This window comes from Sebastes umbrosus, chromosome 21, assembly GCF_015220745.1.
Source record: "Sebastes umbrosus isolate fSebUmb1 chromosome 21, fSebUmb1.pri, whole genome shotgun sequence".
NCBI lineage: Eukaryota > Metazoa > Chordata > Actinopteri > Perciformes > Sebastidae > Sebastes > Sebastes umbrosus.
Window position 1 is genome coordinate 191167 of NC_051289.1, and position 21847 is coordinate 213013.

A 21847-nucleotide genomic window follows, 5' to 3' on the forward strand; every position below is an offset into this window, starting at 1 on the left:
CAGTCTGGCTGAACCATCGGACAGAGTTTAGTTCTCTATTGACTAAAATAAATAACATCGGTCAGTAAAGAGGACTTTCTACAAGCTAAAAGCATGAAAGACCATTCAGGCATATGTGAAAAATATTTGAAAATTATCTGAAAATTTATCAGTAAAATTTGTGAAAAAAATATTGAAAGATATCTGAAAAATACCGAAGAATTATAAATAAACTATGTGAAAAATTTCCAGAAAATGTATGAAAATGTATTAGTAAAATTTGTGAAAAAAAGATTGAAAAATATCCGAAAAATGAACGAGAAATTATAAATAAAATAATGTGGAAAATATCTGAAAAAGTAAAGAAATTATCTGTAAAATATGTGAAAATAATAATGAAAAATATCTGAAAAATGTCCGAAAAATTATAAATAAATATGTGAAAAATGTCCGAAAATGTATTAGTAAAATATGTGAAAAAATATTGAAAAATGTGCGAACACTAAATGAAATAACATCTCTTAGTAAAAAGGACTTTCTACAAGCTGAAAGCATGAAAAGCATTCAGACAGTAGAGTCGTCCTCTCACACATCTGACTGGACACAATCAGCTCTGTGGACGCACGTTACTAACTTTAACATTATAAACATGTGAATGCTGCTGGAGTCAACGTTTATTTAATACCCATTCTATTTACATAAATAAATCAGCTTGCAGGAGTGTGTGACGTGCTGCTAGAAAACTACCTACCAGGGAAGCTCCATCAGATGGGTTTAGGATACGAGCAGCTGAGCAGCGTGAACCCACAACTCATCTACTGCTCCATATCAGGTACCGACCCACTGACTGGATCCATATCAGGTACCGACCCACTGACTGGATCCATATCAGGTACTGACCCTCTGACTGGATCCATATCAGGTACCGACCCACTGACTGGATCCATATCAGGTACCGACCCACTGACTGGATCCATATCAGGTACCGACCCACTGACTGGATCCATATCAGGTACCGACCCACTGACTGGATCCATATCAGGTACCGACCCACTGACTGGATCCATATCAGGTACCGACCCACTGACTGGATCCATATCAGGTACCGACCCACTGACTGGATCCATATCAGGTACCGACCCACTGACTGGATCCATATCAGGTACTGACCCACTGACTGGATCCATATCAGGTACCGACCCACTGACTGGATCCATATCAGGTACTGACCCACTGACTGGATCCATATCAGGTACTGACCCACTGACTGGATCCATATCAGGTACTGACCCACTGACTGGATCCATATCAGGTACTGACCCACTGACTGACAGGACATATTTATTTTATTTGTGCTCCCAGTTTGGAAAAAAAATGAAATATGTCTGAAAATTATTAGTAAAATATGTGAGAATCTTTGCCACTAAAGGAAAGGCGCTGATGAAGCTGCTGTGAGCGGCATCGCTGCATCGCTGCATCGCTGCATCGCTGCATCGCGGCATCGCGGCATCGCTGCATCGCTGCATCGCTGCATCGCGGCACCGCGGCATCGCGGCACCGCGGCATCGCGGCATCGCGGCATCGCTGCATCACTGCATCGCTGCATCGCTGCCGGGTTTAACAAGTCAAAGTGTTCTCCAGTAGAAAGCCTCTGTTGTTCGTCTCCTCTCACTTCACTAAGTCGTGTTGTCGGTCGTACCTGCGGCTCGTTTAAAGGCCCATTACAGTTAACAGGCGGCGCTGCGTCCTCCTCAGCAGGAAGTGGCTCCGCTGGCACCGCTGTTGTGGCGGCGGGATAATGTGGACCGGCTGCACCCGGGCCCACAGAAACAGGGCAGACTGGGGTTTAATGGGGTTTAATGGGGTTTAATGGGGAAGAGGCTGCGCTGGCTGCTCAAACTGACGTCACTCTCCGGGTGGACGCTCTCTGGATCGGATCCATGTGAGAGAAAGTCTGTTTTATTAAAGTCAGCACTCTTTAACGGTTAACACGCGGCTGGTTTTAATGAATCCACGGTGATTCATGTTCCCAGACAGAAAACTGATTCATCAAACTCGTCACCGATTGAGCTTGAAATGTCTCTGTTAGGCTAATCATTATTATTCATTACTATTTTATTATTATCATTGTTATTCATAAGTGTTTTCAGTCCAATACTTGTTGGTCTGGGAGTCATGAGAACAAACGTGTGGAAAAAATTATAAAAAAATATAAAAAAATATCAAGAAAAATATCAAGAAAAATATAAAAATTCAAAGTTCGTTAAATTAGTAAAATATATGGAAAAAAAGTAAAAAAAACATCTGAAAAAATTTTTGGAAAATGATTTGTAAAATATGTGAAATAAATATCTGAAAAATGTCCTAAAAAATCTGGGAAAAACTAAACCAACTAATATCTATTTGTAAAGAGGACTTTCTACAAGCTAAAAGCAAGAACATTCAGAAATATGAATATTATTGGTGAAAAATATCCAAAAAGTGTTTGAAAACTATTAAAATATGTGAAAAAAAACAGTAAAAAAATGTCCGAAAAATATGTGATAATCATCTGAAATAATCCCCAAAATATCAGTAAAATATTTGAAAACTAAATAAAATTATATCTATTTGTAAAAAGAAAATTCTACAAGCTAAAAGCATGAAATATATGAAAAATATCTGAAAATGTCAGAAATTATTAGTAAAATATTTGGAAAAAAATTGTAAAAAAATATCTGAAAATACGTGAAAAAAGTCTGAAAAATATTAATAAAATATGTGAAAACTAGACAAAATAATATCTATTTTGTAGAGAGGACTTTCTACAAGCTAAAGCATGAAAAAAACATTCAGACATGTGTGAAAAATATCTGAAAAATGTTAGTAAAATGTGTGAAAGTGTTAGGGTTAGGGTTATGTGTGATGTGGCAGACCTTCAGCTGCAGTAGTCAGACTGAGCCACTAGATGTCGCTGGACTCCACAGTAAACACTGTTTGGTGTCTGCCGGCTGCAGCGAAGCCTCTTCACACACCGTTACCGACACGCAGCACATTTCACCACTTCTTTAACTTCACACTGTTTCATGTTGGATTTATTGAGGCTTCCACAGCGGCTGCTGCCCAGAAACACTCTGTAATCTCTTTTATGGGCTTAGTAGCACAAGTTCTTCATTTCCTGCCGTTCAGCTCAACATCCTTCGGCTCTCTGGGTTTTCCTGAGCTGCTCTCCGGCTCTCTTCTCTCTTCTCTCTTCTCTCTTCTCTCTTATCTCTGCTCTCCATCACCTCAGTGTGTTTTATTGGTGTGAGGAACAATAAGCCGACAGAGAACATTAAACGAGGGTCAGCGGTGATGGATGTGTGATGGTTCTGGACCAGAACATCAGGACAGTGACCTCGGTCCAATCACGACGTCCACGCTCACAGACTGTGAGGCGCGTTCCCGCCGTCATATCGTCCGGTCCTCGAGGGCTCCGGCAGACGTTTTGACCCTTAATGAACTCTTTCTGTGAGTCTACAGCTCTGCAGGCTTTACCTCAGGGAAGTACCCACAATTCATAGCGCTGTGGCGTTAAACAGAGGGTTACCACGGTTACCAGGGGAAGCCCAGAGGCGTAAAAAAAAGGTAAACAAAGAGGACAGCACATTGGTGTTCAGCCAGGCATATTCAAATTTACACGGAAAATGTGAGAAGAATTATTAGTAAAATATCTCCATGTATATATGATAAAGATGCTGGGGAGAGGGACTCTGGGATTCCCTGCTAAGCCTGCTGCCCTCTTGATAAGAGGAAGATGATGGATGGATGGATATATATATAATATACATCGAGGCTGACAGCGACTGATAACAGTCAAACTGAATCTTTCCTCCTTTTTTCCTTTTGTCTTTTAACTGCCTTTAAGTCCCCCCCCCTTCTTCCTCCTCCTCTTCCTCCTCCTCCTCCTCCTCCTCCTCTTCTTCTTCCTCCTCCTCCTCCTCCTCTTCCTCCTCCTCCTCCTCCTTCTTCTTCCTCCTCCTCCTCCTCCTCCTCCTCCTCCTCCTCCTCCTCCTCCTTTAAGAAACCAACTACATTACCCAGGAGGCCTCATTAAGCTGCAGCAGCTGGCTGCAGTGAGCAGATTTGCAGCCTGGTTTCATCCTGGATGTCTGAAACAGAGCAGGATGCTTCATAGATTCATTCCTGTAATCAGTCGGTTTGTAACAGAAGCAGAAACTACAGAACGATGTCTGCTGTTTGTTATTCAACTATATTCACATTCCTGATGATCAGTTCACAAACTCTCCGTTAGTTACAGGTTCATCTCCTTCTCTCCAGGCAGCACGTTCGAGTCCTTTTTGTCTGACTGAGTCCTTTAAAGTTTATTTTCCTTAAAACCAGGTACCCAACATCAGCCTGTATTCACTGTTCTACTCTTTATTTATAGTTTCTATCTCAACATGTGCTGCAGATTAATGTCAGAAGTGTTTTTAATTTGCCGTGAGATGAGCGGAGTCGGGACTCTTCAGGAAATCAATCTGGTTGTTTAGTCGGAGCGGCAGACTCAACACTCGGCTGGAATGTGCTTTTCCTGGAAGAGGACGACGGTTTGATTCCCTGCTGTGTTTCCTCCTCAGGTCAGAGAGAAACCAGCCCACTGGCTCCCAGGCAGTAATCAGTGTGTGTGTGTGTGTGTGTGTGTGTGTGTATGTGTTCAGGGTATGGACAAACCGGTCCTCAGTCTCAGAGTCCAGGATACGACTCCATCGCCTCCGCTATGTCTGGGATGATGCACATCACCGGGCCGGAGGTCAGCGTCTGTTTTATTTTATTTATTTTATTTATTTTATTTATTTTATTCATTTTATTCATTTTATTTACTTTATTCTATTTTATTTTATTCTATTTTATTCTATTCTATTCTATTTTTGTTTTGTTTTATTTCATTTATGTAATTTTATTTTATTCTATTTAATTATATTGAATTCTATTTTATTTAATTCTATTTTATTTTATTTTATTTTATTTTATTTTATTTTATTCTATTTTATAGAATGCACAGCACAGGTGTCAATCCATCACTTCCCTCCAGAGTGAGACATCACAATAACCTCTTCACTTCCTTCCTGCTCTCCAGAGGATGAACCCTTTAACAGATAAACACCAGGATATTAATATAATATATAATATAACTATTGTAATCTCTTGACGTCCCTCCTTCATGTAGACGAGTGAAATCACAGCAGCGACCTCTAAACCTGTGTCTCTTTCACCCTCACCTCCCATAATGCAATGCTTCTGCCGGCAGGACGGTGAGCCGGTGCGTCCGGGCGTCGCCATGACGGACCTGGCGACGGGGCTGTACGCGCACGGAGCCGTCATGGCTGCCCTGCTGCAACGCCACAAGACGGGGAGGGGAGTTCACGTCGACTGCAACCTGCTGTCCTCACAGGTAACCGCTCAGAGAGAGAAGCTATGAGACCTATAATGAATGGAATAAATCACTTTATGATTGTTCTTCTTGACGTAGCGTCGCTCTCTGAACGTGTGTTGAGGTTGAGGCGATGCTTTTACTTTGAAATGTTCAGGATCTTTGTGAGGACGTCTTTAAATTCTATATATATGCTTTTACTTTGAAATGTTCAGGATCTTTGTGAGGACGTCTTTAAATTCTATATATATATTTATAACTTTTTATGACGTCAGAGACGGAAAGAAAGTTCTGCTCTGAAAGTTCAATACGTGAAGACACAGGAGGCAGTGAGTGTCTCTCTGGAGGACATCAGGTTCTGATGAGCTGAACTGGTTCTGGTGAGCTGAACGGGTTCTGGTCCGTTCCAGCTTCACAGGAGGAAACTGAGAATATATATAAAACATAAAACATGTTTTTAAAATCAACACCGTCCCACCGGCAGCGTGTCCTGACACAACTAATCAAACGCACCCTGGACGTCTGGACTGCTTCAGAGTCCAGGAGGACGGGGGACCTCATCGATCTCAGAGTCCAGGAGGACGAGGGACCTCATCGGTCTCAGAGTCCAGGAGGACGGGGGACCTCATCGATCTCAGAGTCCAGGAGGACGAGGGACCTCATCGGTCTCAGAGTCCAGGAGGACGGGGGACCTCATCGGTCTCAAAAAATATTGAAAATATATCTAAAAAATGTCCCAAAATGATTACTATAGAATATGTTCTAACAAAATGTCTGAAAATATGTGAAAACTAAACAAAAGAACATCTATTAGTAAAGAGGACTTTCTATAAGCTAACAACATGAAAGAACATTCAGAAATATCTGAAATTATTAGTAAAATACGTTAAAAAAATATTGAAAAAATACATGAAATATGTGAAAATGTCTGAAAATTATTACTAAATATATGAAAAAATATGTGAAAAATACACGACATAAAATAAATAGTAAAATGGGCCTCGTGCAACAGCTCCAACAAACAGATGTGTTTTTAAACGAAAGACTTCAGAAAAATAATTGCCAGCGATTGATAATCAGTTAATCATCATGAAAATGTTTATAATATCTATAGAGATAGAGATCTATCTCTATCTCTATCTCTATCTCTATCTCTATCTCTATCTCTATAGAGATAGATATAGATGAGTATTGTGTAAAACTCCAGCAGCATCCAGAGGAGTTAAATGTGGGCTGTAATAGTTTTCTCGTGGCTGCGAGGTCTTGACCTCCGTGGTCGACTCCCAGGGCTGCTACACATAAAATACCCACAATCCACCTCTCCCCACCCCCCCATGGTACATTCCTGTATGAAGTGCTGCGACCGCAGCCCGTCGCCCGCAGAGACAAACAACGAGGAGAACTCTGATCATTACTAACCGACCAGAGGTCACAGCTGTCCTGAAACATCACTTCCTGTGACAACGGAAGTTCATTTTGAAAGGACACCAGACTCGTCCCCGGTCCGTCCAACAGTCCCACTAGAGGGGTCTCTGGTGAGATGGCTGTGAGGACAGGTTGAATCTCTCTTGTCCCCGTTGGCGGCTGCTTCTTCTGACCACATGAAGCAGCGTTGACTTGTAATTCATCTCCTCCGTCTCACGTTGGACTGAAACTACTGTCAGAGACGGTAACACGTCTGTCAGAGTCCTCTCACATGTGGTGTCCCCCGTCCTCCGGTCGGCCCGGCGTCTCTCGCTGCTCGCAGCCTGTAGTTAAGCTTTAATCTCAGTTTCTAACCAGAGACGCTGAGTGACTGACATCACCACCCGTCACGTCACGACCACCTCTGATCTCCTGCTGCTCCTCCTCTCCTCCCTTCTAATCAGACGAGACGTCCAGAGACAAGCCCCGATACCACTTTAAAGTAGCGTCCTCCACCGCAGGCGTCTCCCGGCGTGATGAAACCAGAGCTCGCTGCTCAGTTTCCCTCCCGGCGCTCCTCGTCTCCGTGGATCCACTGTGGTAACTACGGATGCACCGATACTTCTCAGTGCCTAAAGAGCCTCGTTAACAGCCAGCTGGAGGGGGTGAGACACACGGCAGGATGAGGAGTCCCGTATACGAGGCGGTGCGCCGCCGCCGGCTCTAGGTCGGCTTGGAAAGGCTCGGGGCGAAGGTGCTTCCCGGGGCCGTGGGCAAAGTGCTCGCTGCGCCCTCTCCCCGCCGGGGAGGGACGGGGGCCCTGCTCTTGGTGCGGCGGGGCTCGGCGCCGTTGTATCGGAGCCGTTTTGCGAGTACGAGTACATGAGCACAGTATCGGACCCGGTACCCGGTACTGGTATCGGTATCGGTATCGGAGCATCCCTGGTTAAATGTGTCCAATACGTTGGTTTCTTACGAGATACCTGCTGTGCATGTTGATAATTAACCGTTAACCGACGTTAAGAATGTTTTTACACACCGTCTGCTACGGATACGTTCACAGCGAGAACGCCACCGACAACCCCACACTTATCACCGCCACGCACATACGGTCTGTCAGACACGCGCTAATGTTACGCCGCGCTGACAGAGTAATGTTACACCGGGTAGACAACGGCGAGCACGAACCCACCAGCAACGCTACTGCTGCGAACGTAGCACACGGTCTCTTGGAACATTCGCTACGGCCTGACGTCAGCCTCCTGTGTTGAAGTCGGCAGGACGATATTTATCACACATCTTCAAGCCTAATGTCCTCCAGCAATAATCCAGAAGTCCAACGTCCTCAAACGTCTCCTGAATACGACGCGGTGTGTATTTCTTTCCTGTGCTCTGGTTGGTTGAGGATCAGAATGGATCAGTTCGGTCGTGATGGGTGTCTGTGGATTTGTGAACAGAATGAATGAAACGCTGAGGTCCAGTCTGAGCGTTCAGCATCTCTTCAGAGCGTGAAACAACCTGAGAGATTCTGCTGGAAGAGAGAACGGCTCTGGGTTTCGCTGCACGCCGCCGTGTCAGTCCAGATCCTGTATGCCGGGCCGTAGAGACGAGGTGTTTGTGACGGCTGCTGCGGCCTCAGAGCCTCAGACGAGGATCGTCTCGAGGCCGATCCGTTCGGCGGGCGTCGTGGAGATCCGTCCGCAGGTTTTCAGCTGCTTGTAAATCCAGTGACGGCGCCGAGTCGATGGTGAGCCGCCGGTTTGTTTTCCAGCGGTTTCGCGGCGGCGGTGTCGGGAGGATAGAGAGTTTGTGGTGGTGACGAGTGAGCGACGACCTCCAACAGCAGCAGACTGATGACAGCTCAGATTTAACACCTCCCTCTCTCTCTCCCTCTCTCTCTCTCTCTCTCTCTCTCTCTCTCTCTCTTTCTCTCTCTCTCTCTCTCTCTCTCTCTCTCTCTTTCTCTCCCCCTCTCTCTCTCTCTCTCTCTCTCTCTCTCTCTCTCCCTCCCTCTCTCCCTCAGGTTTCCTGTCTCAGCCATATCGCTGCTAACTATCTGAACGCAGGGAAGGAGGCGAGGCGCTGGGGGACGGCCCACGAGAGCATCGTACCTTATCAGGTAACCTCCCTCTTTACAACACACATCACACAACGACCTGAGAGGCTCTGAGATCATTCAGCAACATCTGTGTCAGAATAGCTCTTAAAGCTGCGTTCAAACCAAGAGTGAATATGCACCTCGCTTTACTGGAGTTGGACTTCTGACAGCTCGTCTCCAAAAATACCAACAACTCTTCTTTCCTCCATCGACCACGGAAGAGATAACGACTGTTGCTGCTTTGTTCATGTTGGTGAAACAGATGTTTTAACACCAGAATGGATCTATCTGCTTCATCTGAGTCTATGTGGAGGTAGAAGGAAGTTACCGCTTTTATTGTGGTAGTCTGAGTAACGTGACGTCATATCCGTTCCGTATCCGTCAACCAAAACAAACCTCAGAGAGTCTAAAACGTTGGAGGGTCGTCGTGGATACGACCTGCACCCTCCCATGTTAAATCCAGCGTGGTAAACACTACACATCCAGTAAAGGATGGAAACACTTTGGGTTTCACACATTGACAGGAAAAGCAGAGCTACACAGAGCAGAGATACACAGAGCAGAGATACACAGAGCAGAGCTACACAGAGCAGAGCTACACAGAGCAGAGCTAAAGCTGCATGATAACTTCTAAAGGACAAAATGTGTAAAGTCAGAAATAATGTAGAAAAATGTCTGAAATAAGTCTGAAAAAAGGCAGAAAAAATGCCAAGTATGTCCGAAATATGGCCCAAAAAAATGTAAAAAAAAAGGCAGATATATGTCAAAAAAATGTCCGAGACATGTCCGAAAAAGTGTTGAAAAAATGCCAAATATGTCTGAAATAATTTAATAAAAATAATAATTTCCAAAAAGGCTGAATTATGTCTAAAAAATGTCCGAAAAAAAGTGTGAAATATTTAGCAGGAAACTTTCCGGTATGGCGGTAACGTTATGGTATGGTGGTAACGTTATGGTATGGAGGTAACGTTATGGTATGGTGGTAACGTTATGGTATGGAGGAAACGTTACGGTATGGTGGTAACGTTATGATGTGGTGGTAACGTTATGGTATGGCGGTAACGTTATTGTATGGAGGTAACGTTATGGTATGGAGGTAACGTTATGGTATGGTGGTAACGTTATGGTATGGAGGTAACGTTATGGTATGGAGGTAACGTTATGGTATGGAGGTAACGTTATGGTATGGAGGTAACGTTATGGTATGGTGGTAACGTTATGGTATGGAGGTAACGTTATGGTATGGAGGTAACGTTATGGTATGGAGGTAACGTTATGGTATGGAGGTAACGTTATGGTATGGAGGTAACGTTATGGTACGGAGGTAACGTTATGGTATGGCGGTAATGTTATGGTTTGGAGGTTACGTCATGGTATGGCGGTAATGTTATGGTATGAAGGTAACGTTATGGTATGGTGGTAACGTTATGGTATGGAGGTAACGTTATGGTATGGAGGTAACGTTATGGTATGGAGGTAACGTTATGGTATGGTGGTAACGTTATGGTATGGAGGTAACGTTATGGTATGAAAGTAACGTTATGGTATGGCGGTAACGTTATGGTATGGAGGTGACGTTATGGTATGGCGGTAACGTTATGGTATGGAGGTAACGTTATGGTATGGAGGTAACGTTATGGTATGGAGGTAACGTTATGGTATGGCGGTAACGTTATGGTATGGAGGTGACGTTATGGTATGGCGGTAACGTTATGGTATGGAGGTGACGTTATGGTATGGCGGTAACGTTATGGTATGGAGGTAACGTTATGTTATGGTGGTAACGTTATGGTACGGAGGTAACGTTATGGTATGGCGGTAATGTTATGGTTTGGAGGTTACGTCATGGTATGGCGGTAATGTTATGGTATGAAGGTAACGTTATGGTATGGCGGTAACGTTATGGTATGGCGGTAACGTTATGGTTTGGAGGTAACGTCATGGTATGGCGGTAATGTTATGGTATGGCGGTAACGTTATGGTATGGCGGTAACGTTATGGTTTGGAGGTAACGTTATGGTATGGCGGTAATGTTATGGTATGAAGGTAACGTTATGGTATGAAGGTAACGTTATGGTATGGAGGTAACGTTATGGTATGGTGGTAACGTTATGGTATGGCGGTAACGTTATGGTATGGCGGTAATGTCATGGTATGGCAGTAACGTGGCGGTGGAGCCGGCCGTCGCTCTCGTCTCCGTGGTCAAATGGGCCGACGCTACGACTGTAGAGCACCCAGATACTGACATTTGACTCTGGAGCCGTACTACCTCACCTGAACTCTCCCTCTGACATCCCTCTGTCAGATGACGGCACTGTAAAGGTTAACGGTGGCGTTGTCTGAGGGGGAAACGATGAGAACATGCTGAGAGTTGACGTCAGCGTTCGGGGGAATAAGAGAAAAGGCGGTGCCGGGAGTCACGGAGACGATTATAAAACACTTAGAGACGATTAGTGTCAGTCACTTTTGTAATGTTTCCTGTTCTCCCTCATTATCTCCTCATCCATCACTCTCTCTCTCTTCAGACCACACAGTCCCGCTCTCCTCTTATCAGACCTGTTTCTGGGTTAAACTCCAGTTGAACGGGAGGTTTTCTGGGCTTCAGGTGAATGGTTCAGTATTTTCCACAAATTAAAACCATCTTTCAGAAGATGATTTATTGATTCTCATCACGCTTCAGGAGATAAACTCTGAAACTAAACGGTCGTTAAAGTCTCCTCCTGCGTCCTGATCAAGTTTATTAGAAACATAAGAGACAGAAATAAAAGACGTTTGTCTCTCGTCCCCGCGGCTTCTCTGCGGCGTCGTTAAAACGTGAATTATCTCCCGTCGGCACGGCAACGCCAGACATTTCACAATAAGAGCACGGAGACGAAACACAGATGGAACCACACAGGAAGCTCTGACAAGTGAACATATGACAGCTGCAGGTCTGTGTCTGGTATCAGCTGACGATGTGACATCATCACCTGCTGTATGATGTCACACCTCTGTGATGTCACATGACCTCCTCTACCTCTGTGATGTCACGTGACCTCCTCCCATAGTAACGATGGACCGCCAACAAAATCTTCCCTCTTTATTCTGTCACAGCTGATGACGCGCCGCCAACGCCGCACGCTATCCAGTAACATGTACTCAAAGTACTTACAAGTATTTGTTGTCCAGTAACATGCCAGACCTTTAACGGGTCATTGGATCATATCGTCCTCTTTGGTCCGTCTCTCTGAGCTCCTCCGTCTCTGATCCATGTTTAAACTGTTTAAACCCGGCGAGAGGTTCTGGTCGGTGTCGGACCCGTCGGTCTGCTTTACATTACTGCTGGAGGGAGCGGGAGATGTTACCGTGTTATTATGGAGGCTCACATTAACCCGTCACACTCACACTGAGAGCAGCTGTCAGCTCCTCCTGATGCGGCCTCGGCGGCGGCTCCATTCTTGTGGTCGTCGCCTCTCGGCAGCCGGGGCGTTATTGTCCGACGCTTCGGATCTAATCCTCGTGTGAACCGCCTTACCCGCGGTGCCCCCCCCGCAGAGATGCGGCGGAGATGAAAGCGTGAGCAGACGGGGTCTCCGGAGAGACGCTGACAGTTGAAACAACAGAATTATTGGTGTTGTGCGGTTGCGGCGGCGTGAGGAAGATATTAGAGCTGAACAAGTCATCCGTCCTCCGACTTCTAAAGTTCACATGTGATTTCTGAGACGGGTCAATTCAAACCGCCCAGAACGAGATATCCAGCGAGTCAAAGAGGAGACACACGAGAGACGCTCTGCAGCCGGGACGGACGAGCTGAACTCACATACACAAGCTGAGGAAACGTATTCAGCATTTTCTCTGATAAAAGCTGTTAACAAACCGCTCTGCTTGTATCCGACTCCTTTAACAGGTTCACTGCTGATGATGCGGGTGAATGCTGACGGTTGAAACTAATTACAGAAAATACAGAAATCTTAAATAAACTCCTGAAAACTGAAATGTAAAACTGGCAGAGTAGTAGTAGTAGTAGCAGTAGTAGTAGTGGTAACAGTAGCAGTAGGAGCAGTAGTAGTAGTAGTAGTAGTGGTAGTAGTAGTAGTAGTAGTAGTAGTAGCAGTAGTAGTAGTAGTAGTAGCAGTAGTAGGAGCAGTAGTAGTAGCAGTAGCAGTAGTAGGAGCAGTAGTAGTAGCAGTAGTAGGAGCAGTAGTAGTAGTAGTAGTAGGAGCAGTAGTAATAGTAGGAGCAGTAGTAGTAGCAGTAGCAGTAGTAGGAGCAGTAGTAGGAGCAGTAGTAGGAGCAGTAGTAGTAGTAGTAGTAGTAGGAGCAGTAGTAATAGTAGTAGTAGCAGTAGTAGGAGCAGTAGTAGTAGTAGTAGGAGCAGTAGTAGTAGTAGTAGTAGGAGCAGTAGTAATAGTAGTAGTAGCAGTAGTAGGAGCAGTAGTAGTAGTAGAGGTATTAGTGTTGTACTCTTTTTTACCGTGGTATTTTGGTATTGAATTGGTATCAACTCTTAACGTTCTGGTGTGGTGACATCACTGAACTGAACTGAAGTGAAGTCACAGAGGGACAGTTAATGAATGTTAGTCCAATATTCTCTCTCTTTTAGCTCTGTCTTTGGTCTCTACCAGCTCCTGAGGGAGATATCAGACAGGAACCAGAACCAGAACCAGAACTAGAACCAGAACAGAACTAGAACCAGAACAGAACTAGAAGCAGAGCCCCGTAGAGCTGCAGAGATGTAGATATGAACCACTGAGCTTCAGTTCTTTGACAGTTGACCGCGCCGCCTGCTCTCTCCGAGGACTGTTCGGGGTTCTGTGGATGAACGTCCCGTCGTAGTCCCCCGGTGGAACCGCGTTACCCACAACCCCCCGTGGGGACCGGGATGAAAGCCAGGCGGCGGCCGAGAGCAGTGTGACTAAAGGGTTAGTGGTGTGAGTACACACACACACAGCAGTGGGATGTGGTCGTGGTGTGTGTGTGATGCATCACAGCCGTTCATTCATGTGGCCGCCAGTTTTTATTACGAGCAATCGTGAGAGAGGAAGAGGAGGAAGAGGAGGAGGAGGAGGAAGAAGAGGAGGAGAGAGTACAGAGAGATAAAGAAGACGGCTTTCCTCCGGCGTGCTTCAACTTTATTAAACTTCTGTTAAATCTCATCTGGGACTCTGAGATAAAATGTGGAGGAACACTCAGAACCTCCTGTTTAATCAGAGTAAATGTCACATCTGCTGCTCAACAGAATATATTACAATCCTCAAAGTTCACAACACAAAGTCAACTTTCTGCTGCTGCTCGAAGACCACGGGTCGAGTCAGAGGTGCACCGGGGCGCCCAAACTAATGCCCGGTTCAGACTCCACCATATCAGCCCGATTACAGCGGGACGCGGCCGTCGTAGGGGATCCATTACAGCGGGACGCGGCCGTCGTAGGGGATCCATTACAGCGGGACGCGGCCGTCGTAGGGGATCCATTACAGCGGGACGCGGCCGTCGTAGGGGCCCTCACTGTCATTGCACCACAGGGTTTTGCTGGCACCCTCTGACTCGTGCGTATGTTAGACTCCTTGGTCCGTGTTTCAAGACGGGTCGGGTGGGTTGCCGACATCGCCGCAGACCCCCGGCGCCTTTTACGTGGGCCGCGGCACGACGCGGTCGGGGCGCACTGAGGATAGTATGCCCCGGTCGACAGTCGCACCGGGAGCAGGGAGCCCCTTCGCAGTGCGGCGAGGTCCGGGCAGGGAGCGCTGTAAAGCTGCGGCCGCGAGCCACATTCGCCCTGAGCCTTTCCAAGCCGACCTAGAGCCGGTGGCGGCGCACCGCCTCGTATGTGGGACTCCCCAGCCTGCCGTGTGTCGCTCACACCCTCCAGCTGGCTGTTAACGAGGGTCTTTAGACACAGAGAAGTACTCGTATCGGTACTCGGTATCGGAGAGTACCCAGATATAAGTACTCGGTCTGAAGAACCGTGGTATCGGTGCATCCCTAATGGGGATACTCGTGTGTGTGGATATATTTAGTTCCCTCCAGGTGTCTGTGATGTGTGTTAGCTGAATGAGTCTAAAGGCTCTCATCTCTGTTTCAGGCCTTCACAACCAGAGACGGACACATCGTGGTGGCTGCAGGCAACGACCGGCAGTTCCTCAAAGTGTGTCAGGTCGGTCACCGTGTGTTGTTTAACAGTTACCTGTTGGGATCAGTGTTGACCCCAAAATCACTGAATGCTTCATTTGTTTTTCAGAATCAAAGTAAATTTTCAGATATAAATATATACATGAAGTACTTTTAAAGGAAAATGCATATTTTTCTGCATCAAAGAGTATATTCATCTCATACTTTCCGGGTCTGGAGAGTTTATTCTACAGATCTTATGTCTAATAAAGTGAAATATTAATCTTGTGTGTGTTTGCAGGTTCTGCAGCTGACGGAGCTCTCAGAGGAACCGGAGTACAGAACCAACAAGCTGAGAGTCCAGAACCGCAAACAGCTGCTGCACACGCTGTCACAGAGGTACACACACACACACACACACACACACAGACAAACACACACACACACACACACACATGGTGATAATAATGATCATTTAAATAATGTTTTTATTATTTAAATATAATGATAATAACTCGTTAACGCAACTTCGTTTTAACGCCACTAATCTATTTAACGCATTATCTTATGATTTTTAGGTTGTAGCGTCTCAGTTTTAAATCTAGAGTGAAGATCCTGGTATCATAGTAAACTATAGAACCTGATGAATCCATCGGTACCAACCATGCTACTACTACTACTACTACTACTACTACTACTGTGTCATACTAGCTTGTAGTGAATGAGGTTAAATAACGCTCCAAAGTTATGCTAAATTTTGGCGAGGAAAAACTGTTATTTCCATTTCCAAAGGGATCCCTTGACCTCTGACTTCCAGATATGTGAGGGTTTTTGTCCGATATAATGTCTGAAAAATGTCCAATAAAAAGTCAGAAAAATGTCAGAAAATTGTCCGAAAAATGGCTGAATGTACGAAAGAAATTATGAAAAATATTTGAAAAAATGTCCGAAAATTGTCAAAAAAATGTCTTAAAAAACAATGTCCAAAAAGTCAGAAAATTGTCCGAAAAAAGTCAGGAAATAAATTATGAAAAATATCTGAAAAAAGTCTGAAAATCTTCGAAAAAAAGTCAGGAAATAAATTCTGAAAAATATCTGAAAAAAGTCCTAAAATTATGAAAAATTTTCTGCAAAATGTTCGAAAAAAAATGTTCGAAAAAGAAATCCGAAGAAAAATTCTGAAAAAAATCTGAAAAATTTTCAAAAAAATGTAAAAAAAAAATTCTGAAAAAAAGTCTGAAAAATGTTGAAAAACAATGTCCAAAAAAGTCAAGATTGTCCGAAAAAAGTCAGGAAATAAATTCCGAAAAATATCTGACAAAGTCCAAAAATTGTGAAAAAAAAGTCTGAAAAAATGTTCGAAAAAAATGTTCGAAAAAGAAATCTGAAAAAAAATTCTGAAAAAAGTCTGAAAAATTTTCGAAAAAAATGTACGAAAAAAATTCTGAAAAAAGTCTGAAACAAGTAGGAAAAGAAATCTGAAAAAGGTCTTAAAAACTTTTGAAAAAAATTCTGAAAAAATTCTGAAAAAAGTCTGAAACAAGTAGGAAAAGAAATCTGAAAAAGGTCTTAAAAACTTTTGAAAAAAATTCTGAAAAAATTCTGAAAAAAGTCTGAAAAAGTCTGAAAATTGTGAAAGAAAGTCTGAAAAAAGTCTGAAAATCTTTCAAAAAAAATGTACGAAAAAAATTCTGACAAAAGTCTGACAAAACATAGGAAAACAATGTCCAAAAAAGTCAGAAAATTGTCCGAAAAAAATCAGGAAATAAATTCTGAAAAATATCTGAAAAAGTCTGAAAGTGTGAAAAAAAAGTCTGAAATATTTTCGAAAAAAATGTACGAAAAACATTTTGAAAAAAGTTTGAAAAATGTTGAAAAACAATGTCCAAAAAAGTCAGAAAATTGTCTGAAAAAATCAGGAAATAAATTATGAAAAATATCTGAAAAAGTCCGGAAATTGTGAAAAGAAAGTCTGAAAAAAGTCTGAAATCTGAAAAAAAATTCTGAAAAATGTTCGAAAAAGAAATCTGAAAAAAATTCTGAAAAAAGTCAGAACATTTTCAAAATTTTTTCGAAAAAAACTCTGAAACAAAGGCAGAAGAAAAGTCCGATACTGGTATCCTAGTAAACTATAGAACCTGATGAATCCATCGGTGATTAATTTCTCTCTGTCAGGTTTCTGCAGGAGAAGACAGCTGATTGGCTGAGGATGTTTGAGGGCTCCGGTGTTCCTGTTGGACCAATCAACAACATCCAGGAAGTCTTCTCTGATCCACAGGTCAGTCTCACACACACACACACACACACACACACACACACACACACACACACGCACACACACGCAAACGTAAAAGTCCGTCACTGAGTGATGAAGTTACACGATTGGTCGGCCGAGTGTCGGAGCTTCCTCATTGGCCGTTGCTCTTTCACAATGAAAATGAGGGGAGCAGTCCAGTATGTAAATGACCGCATGTTTCTACATTTAGAAATCTTTTGGGTCAAAATGTTTTGTGTGTTTATTTAGGAACATTTTATAAAAGAAAATAGGGCTGTCAATGTTAACGTGAAATCGTTTTAACACCACTAATTTAAGGCATTAACGCACTCGATCTTCTAGAGGTTGTAGCAGCTCAGTTTTAAATTGTATTAAAGCTAGAGTGAAGATACTACTGTCATATGAAACAGGCTGGAATATGTAAAAGAAAAGTCTGAAAGATGTCAGAAGAAAGGTCGATATGCGTCTGAATAAAAGTCTGAAAGATGTCAGAAGAAAGGTCGATATGCGTCTGAATAAAAGTCTGAAAGATGTCAGAAGAAAGGTCGATATGCGTCTGAATAAAAGTCTGAAAGATGTCAGAAGAAAGGTCGATATGCGTCTGAATAAAAGTCTGAAAGATGTCAGAAGAAAGGTAAAAAAAAGCTGAAATATGTTTGAAAAAAAAAAAATTCTGAAAAAATGCCCAATATGTCAAAAATATTGCCCAAAAATTTGAGCGACCACCTTGGAGAAGTTAGAGGAAGTTGACACGTGGGACTACGTTCGCTTTTCAAAATAAGATGTTAACAAAGGGAACTGTAGATACTAAATACATCTATGGAAATCAGATTGATGGATTATATTCACCAGAAGTATAAAACATTATAAATTAAAACACTAATCTGTGAGGGAAATGTCTTTATTCTTTATATTTCTGGGTTGCTGGATAATAAATACTTCCTGACAATGATCCTGATATATTTGACTTCAGGACGTCTCTGACTACAGACATGCTGGAAACCAAACACTCTACTGGATTCATTTAGAGATTTATAGAAGTTAAAGTCTCTAGAAGTGTCTGAATCATCGGGTTCCTTCATGGTCTAGAGGTGAAGAAGTTAACGTAACTCTGAATACATCTGGAACCAGCAGTATGGTGGTAGTATAGAACCAGCAGGTCTGGTGGTAGTATAGAACCAGCAGGTCTGGTGGTAGTATAGAACCAGCAGGTCTGGTGGTAGTATAGAACCAGCAGTATGGTGGTAGTATAGAACCAGCAGTATGGTGGTAGTATAGAACCAGCAGGTCTGGTGGTAGTATAGAACCAGCAGGTCTGGTGGTAGTATAGAACCAGCAGTATGGTGGTAGTATAGAACCAGCAGGTCTGGTGGTAGTATAGAACCAGCAGGTCTGGTGGTAGTATAGAACCAGCAGTATGGTGGTAGTATAGAACCAGCAGTATGGTGGTAGTATAGAACCAGCAGGTCTGGTGGTAGTATAGAACCAGCAGTATGGTGGTAGTATAGAACCAGGAGGTCTGGTGGTAGTATAGAACCAGCAGGTCTGGTGGTAGTATAGAACCAGCAGTATGGTGGTAGTATAGAACCAGCAGTATGGTGGTAGTATAGAACCAGGAGGTCTGGTGGTAGTATAGAACCAGCAGGTCTGGTGGTAGTATAGAACCAGCAGGTCTGGTGGTAGTATAGAACCAGCAGTATGGTGGTAGTATAGAACCAGCAGTATGGTGGTAGTATAGAACCAGCAGGTCTGGTGGTAGTATAGAACCAGCAGTATGGTGGTAGTATAGAACCAGCAGGTCTGGTGGTAGTATAGAACCAGCAGGTCTGGTGGTAGTATAGAACCAGCAGTATGGTGGTAGTATAGAACCAGCAGGTCTGGTGGTAGTATAGAACCAGCAGTATGGTGGTAGTATAGAACCAGCAGGTCTGGTGGTAGTATAGAACCAGCAGTATGGTGGTAGTATAGAACCAGCAGGTCTGGTGGTAGTATAGAACCAGCAGGTCTGGTGGTAGTATAGAACCAGCAGGTCTGGTGGTAGTATAGAACCAGCAGTATGGTGGTAGTATAGAACCAGCAGGTCTGGTGGTAGTATAGAACCAGCAGGTCTGGTGGTAGTATAGAACCAGCAGGTCTGGTGGTAGCATAGAACCATCAGGTCTGGTGGTAGTATAGAACCATCAGGTCTGGTGGTAGTATAGAACCAGGAGGTCTGGTGGTAGTATAGAACCAGCAGGTCTGGTGGTAGTATAGAACCAGCAGGTCTGGTGGTAGTATAGAACCAGCAGGTCTGGTGGTAGTATAGAACCAGCAGGTCTGGTGGTAGTATAGAACCAGCAGGTCTGGTGGTAGTATAGAACCAGCAGGTCTGGTGGTAGTATAGAACCAGCAGGTCTGGTGGTAGTATAGAACCAGCAGGTCTGGTGGTAGTATAGAACCAGCAGGTCTGGTGGTAGTATAGAACCAGCAGGTCTGGTGGTAGTATAGAACCATCAGGTCTGGTGGTAGTATAGAACCATCAGGTCTGGTGGTAGTATAGAACCATCAGGTCTGGTAGTAGTATAGAACCATCAGGTCTGGTGGTAGTATAGAACCAGCAGGTCTGGTGGTAGTATAGAACCAGCAGGTCTGGTGGTAGTATAGAACCAGCAGGTCTGGTGGTAGTATAGAACCAGCAGGTCTGGTGGTAGTATAGAACCATCAGGTCTGGTGGTAGTATAGAACCATCAGGTCTGGTGGTAGTATAGAACCATCAGGTCTGGTGGTAGTATAGAACCATCAGGTCTGGTAGTAGTATAGAACCATCAGGTCTGGTGGTAGTATAGAACCAGCAGGTCTGGTGGTAGTATAGAACCAGCAGGTCTGGTGGTAGTATAGAACCAGCAGGTCTGGTGGTAGTATAGAACCAGCAGGTCTGGTGGTAGTATAGAACCATCAGGTCTGGTGGTAGTATAGAACCAGCAGGTCTGGTGGTAGTATAGAACCATCAGGTCTGGTGGTAGTATAGAACCAGCAGGTCTGGTGGTAGTATAGAACCATCAGGTCTGGTGGTAGTATAGAACCAGCAGGTCTGGTGGTAGTATAGAACCAGGAGACAGGGGACTCGTCCCGGCTCTACTAACGAGGTGTCCTCTGATTGTCCTGCTGTGTGATGCTAATGATGCTAACGTTAGCATGTGTACCGTGTAGGAGACAACATGTGACTGAGTGTTCTGTAGTGTTGAATGTGTGTTCTGAGGACAGCAGCTCCCGTCACCACCTGGCCTGGCGCCGTCATATGAACGCTGTGACTCAGCGTCTCAGACCGACCCATCTGCCTCCAGAACCCGGCTGCACGCGCACACACACACACACACACACGCACACACACACACGCTGGGTTTAAACTACGTTAGGACACACTCTCTACACACACACACACACCTGTGAGTGCTGACTGATGATACAGATGTTTCCACACGTCTGGCACAAACAAGATTTCTATAATCATGTTGGTTCTACTGATGATCACTGATCTCAACGTGACCCAGACTTCACTTCCTTCACTGCTGCTGGGCTCCACTCCAGGTCCGATGCCTTGCTGAAGGGCTCCTGGCCGGTGCGAGAGCCCGATGCCTTGCTGGAGGGCTCCTGGCCGGTGCGAGAGCCCGATGCCTTGCTGGAGGGCTCCTGGTCGGTGCGAGAGTCCGATGCCTTGCTGGAGGGCTCCTGGTCGGTGCGAGAGCCCGATGCCTTGCTGGAGGGCTCCTGGTCGGTGCGAGAGCCCGATGCCTTGCTGGAGGGCTCCTGGTCGGTGCGAGAGCCCGATGCCTTGCTGGAGGGCTCCTGGTCGGTGCGAGAGCCCGATGCCTTGCTGAAGGGCTCCTGGTCGGTGCGAGAGCCCGATGCCTTGCTGAAGGGCTCCTGGTCGGTGCGAGAGCCCGATGCCTTGCTGAAGGGCTCCTGGCCGGTGCGAGAGTCCGATGCCTTGCTGAAGGGCTCCTGGTCGGTGCGAGAGCCCGATGCCTTGCTGTAGGGCTCCTGGTCGGTGCGAGAGTCCGATGCCTTGCTGAAGGGCTCCTGGTCGGTGTGAGAGCCCGATGCCTTGCTGAAGGGCTCCTGGTCGGTGTAAGATCGCTGACAGCCGCTCTTCACTCTATTTATTTTGCTCCCATAATTGCTCTCATCTCTCCGGCAGTAAATGTTTCCCACATGACGCCGCAATTAACAGAAAACAAAGCAGAGATTCAGGCTCTGGATTGAACTTGGCCGATTGAGTTTCCTCCACGTCCTTCTCTCCTGTTTACACCGAGCATGCTGGGAAATAATAGCCGGCATTCATTAGCATCCGTTCAGTAAACACATCGAACCATGTAGAAGTTAACTGGAGAGAGCTGCGTGGCTGCTTTAAAGGAAGGACGTGTAAAAGCTAGAAGGACTGTAGATGGACTGAATCGTGTGACGGCGGCGGCGGCGTGTCCGTTTAACGCCGTCCGGCCTGCTCTGTGTGTGACGGCGTGGAGCTGCAGCTTCCCTCCACACAGCAGCTCAGCAGAGAAGCTGCTGCTAATCAGGACGGCTCCGCTCCAAAAACCCAAATCTGGAAGTCATTTGGAAAACCGTCAAACTCTCT

General features: G+C 44.9%; 1 protein-coding gene and 1 long non-coding RNA gene across 7 annotated transcripts in view; both read left to right on the forward strand.

Moving 5' to 3' along the window:
- The window catches only part of sugct (succinyl-CoA:glutarate-CoA transferase), a 73432-nt gene that overhangs the window by 13119 nt on the left and 38466 nt on the right, over positions 1–21847 (forward strand). For 5 of the 6 annotated variants that reach the window (XR_005205047.1, XR_005205048.1, XR_005205046.1 and 2 more), the window contains exons 6-12: positions 691–811; positions 4659–4750; positions 5249–5392; positions 8799–8894; positions 14935–15006; positions 15262–15359; positions 17136–17238. Coding sequence is in view for 3 of the 6 variants with exons in the window: in XM_037757665.1 (XP_037613593.1) it covers positions 691–811; positions 4659–4750; positions 5249–5392; positions 8799–8894; positions 14935–15006; positions 15262–15359; positions 17136–17238 (726 nt within the window). In the remaining 3 variants the exon portion in view is untranslated. The remainder of the gene's footprint in view (positions 1–690; positions 812–4658; positions 4751–5248; positions 5393–8798; positions 8895–14934; positions 15007–15261; positions 15360–17135; positions 17239–21847) is intronic. The other variant, XM_037757666.1, reaches the window with a different exon arrangement.
- Positions 17299–17906, forward strand: LOC119481008. The gene is made up of 2 exons (XR_005205055.1): positions 17299–17734; positions 17870–17906. It is a non-coding gene; the product is annotated as an uncharacterized LOC119481008 (long non-coding RNA).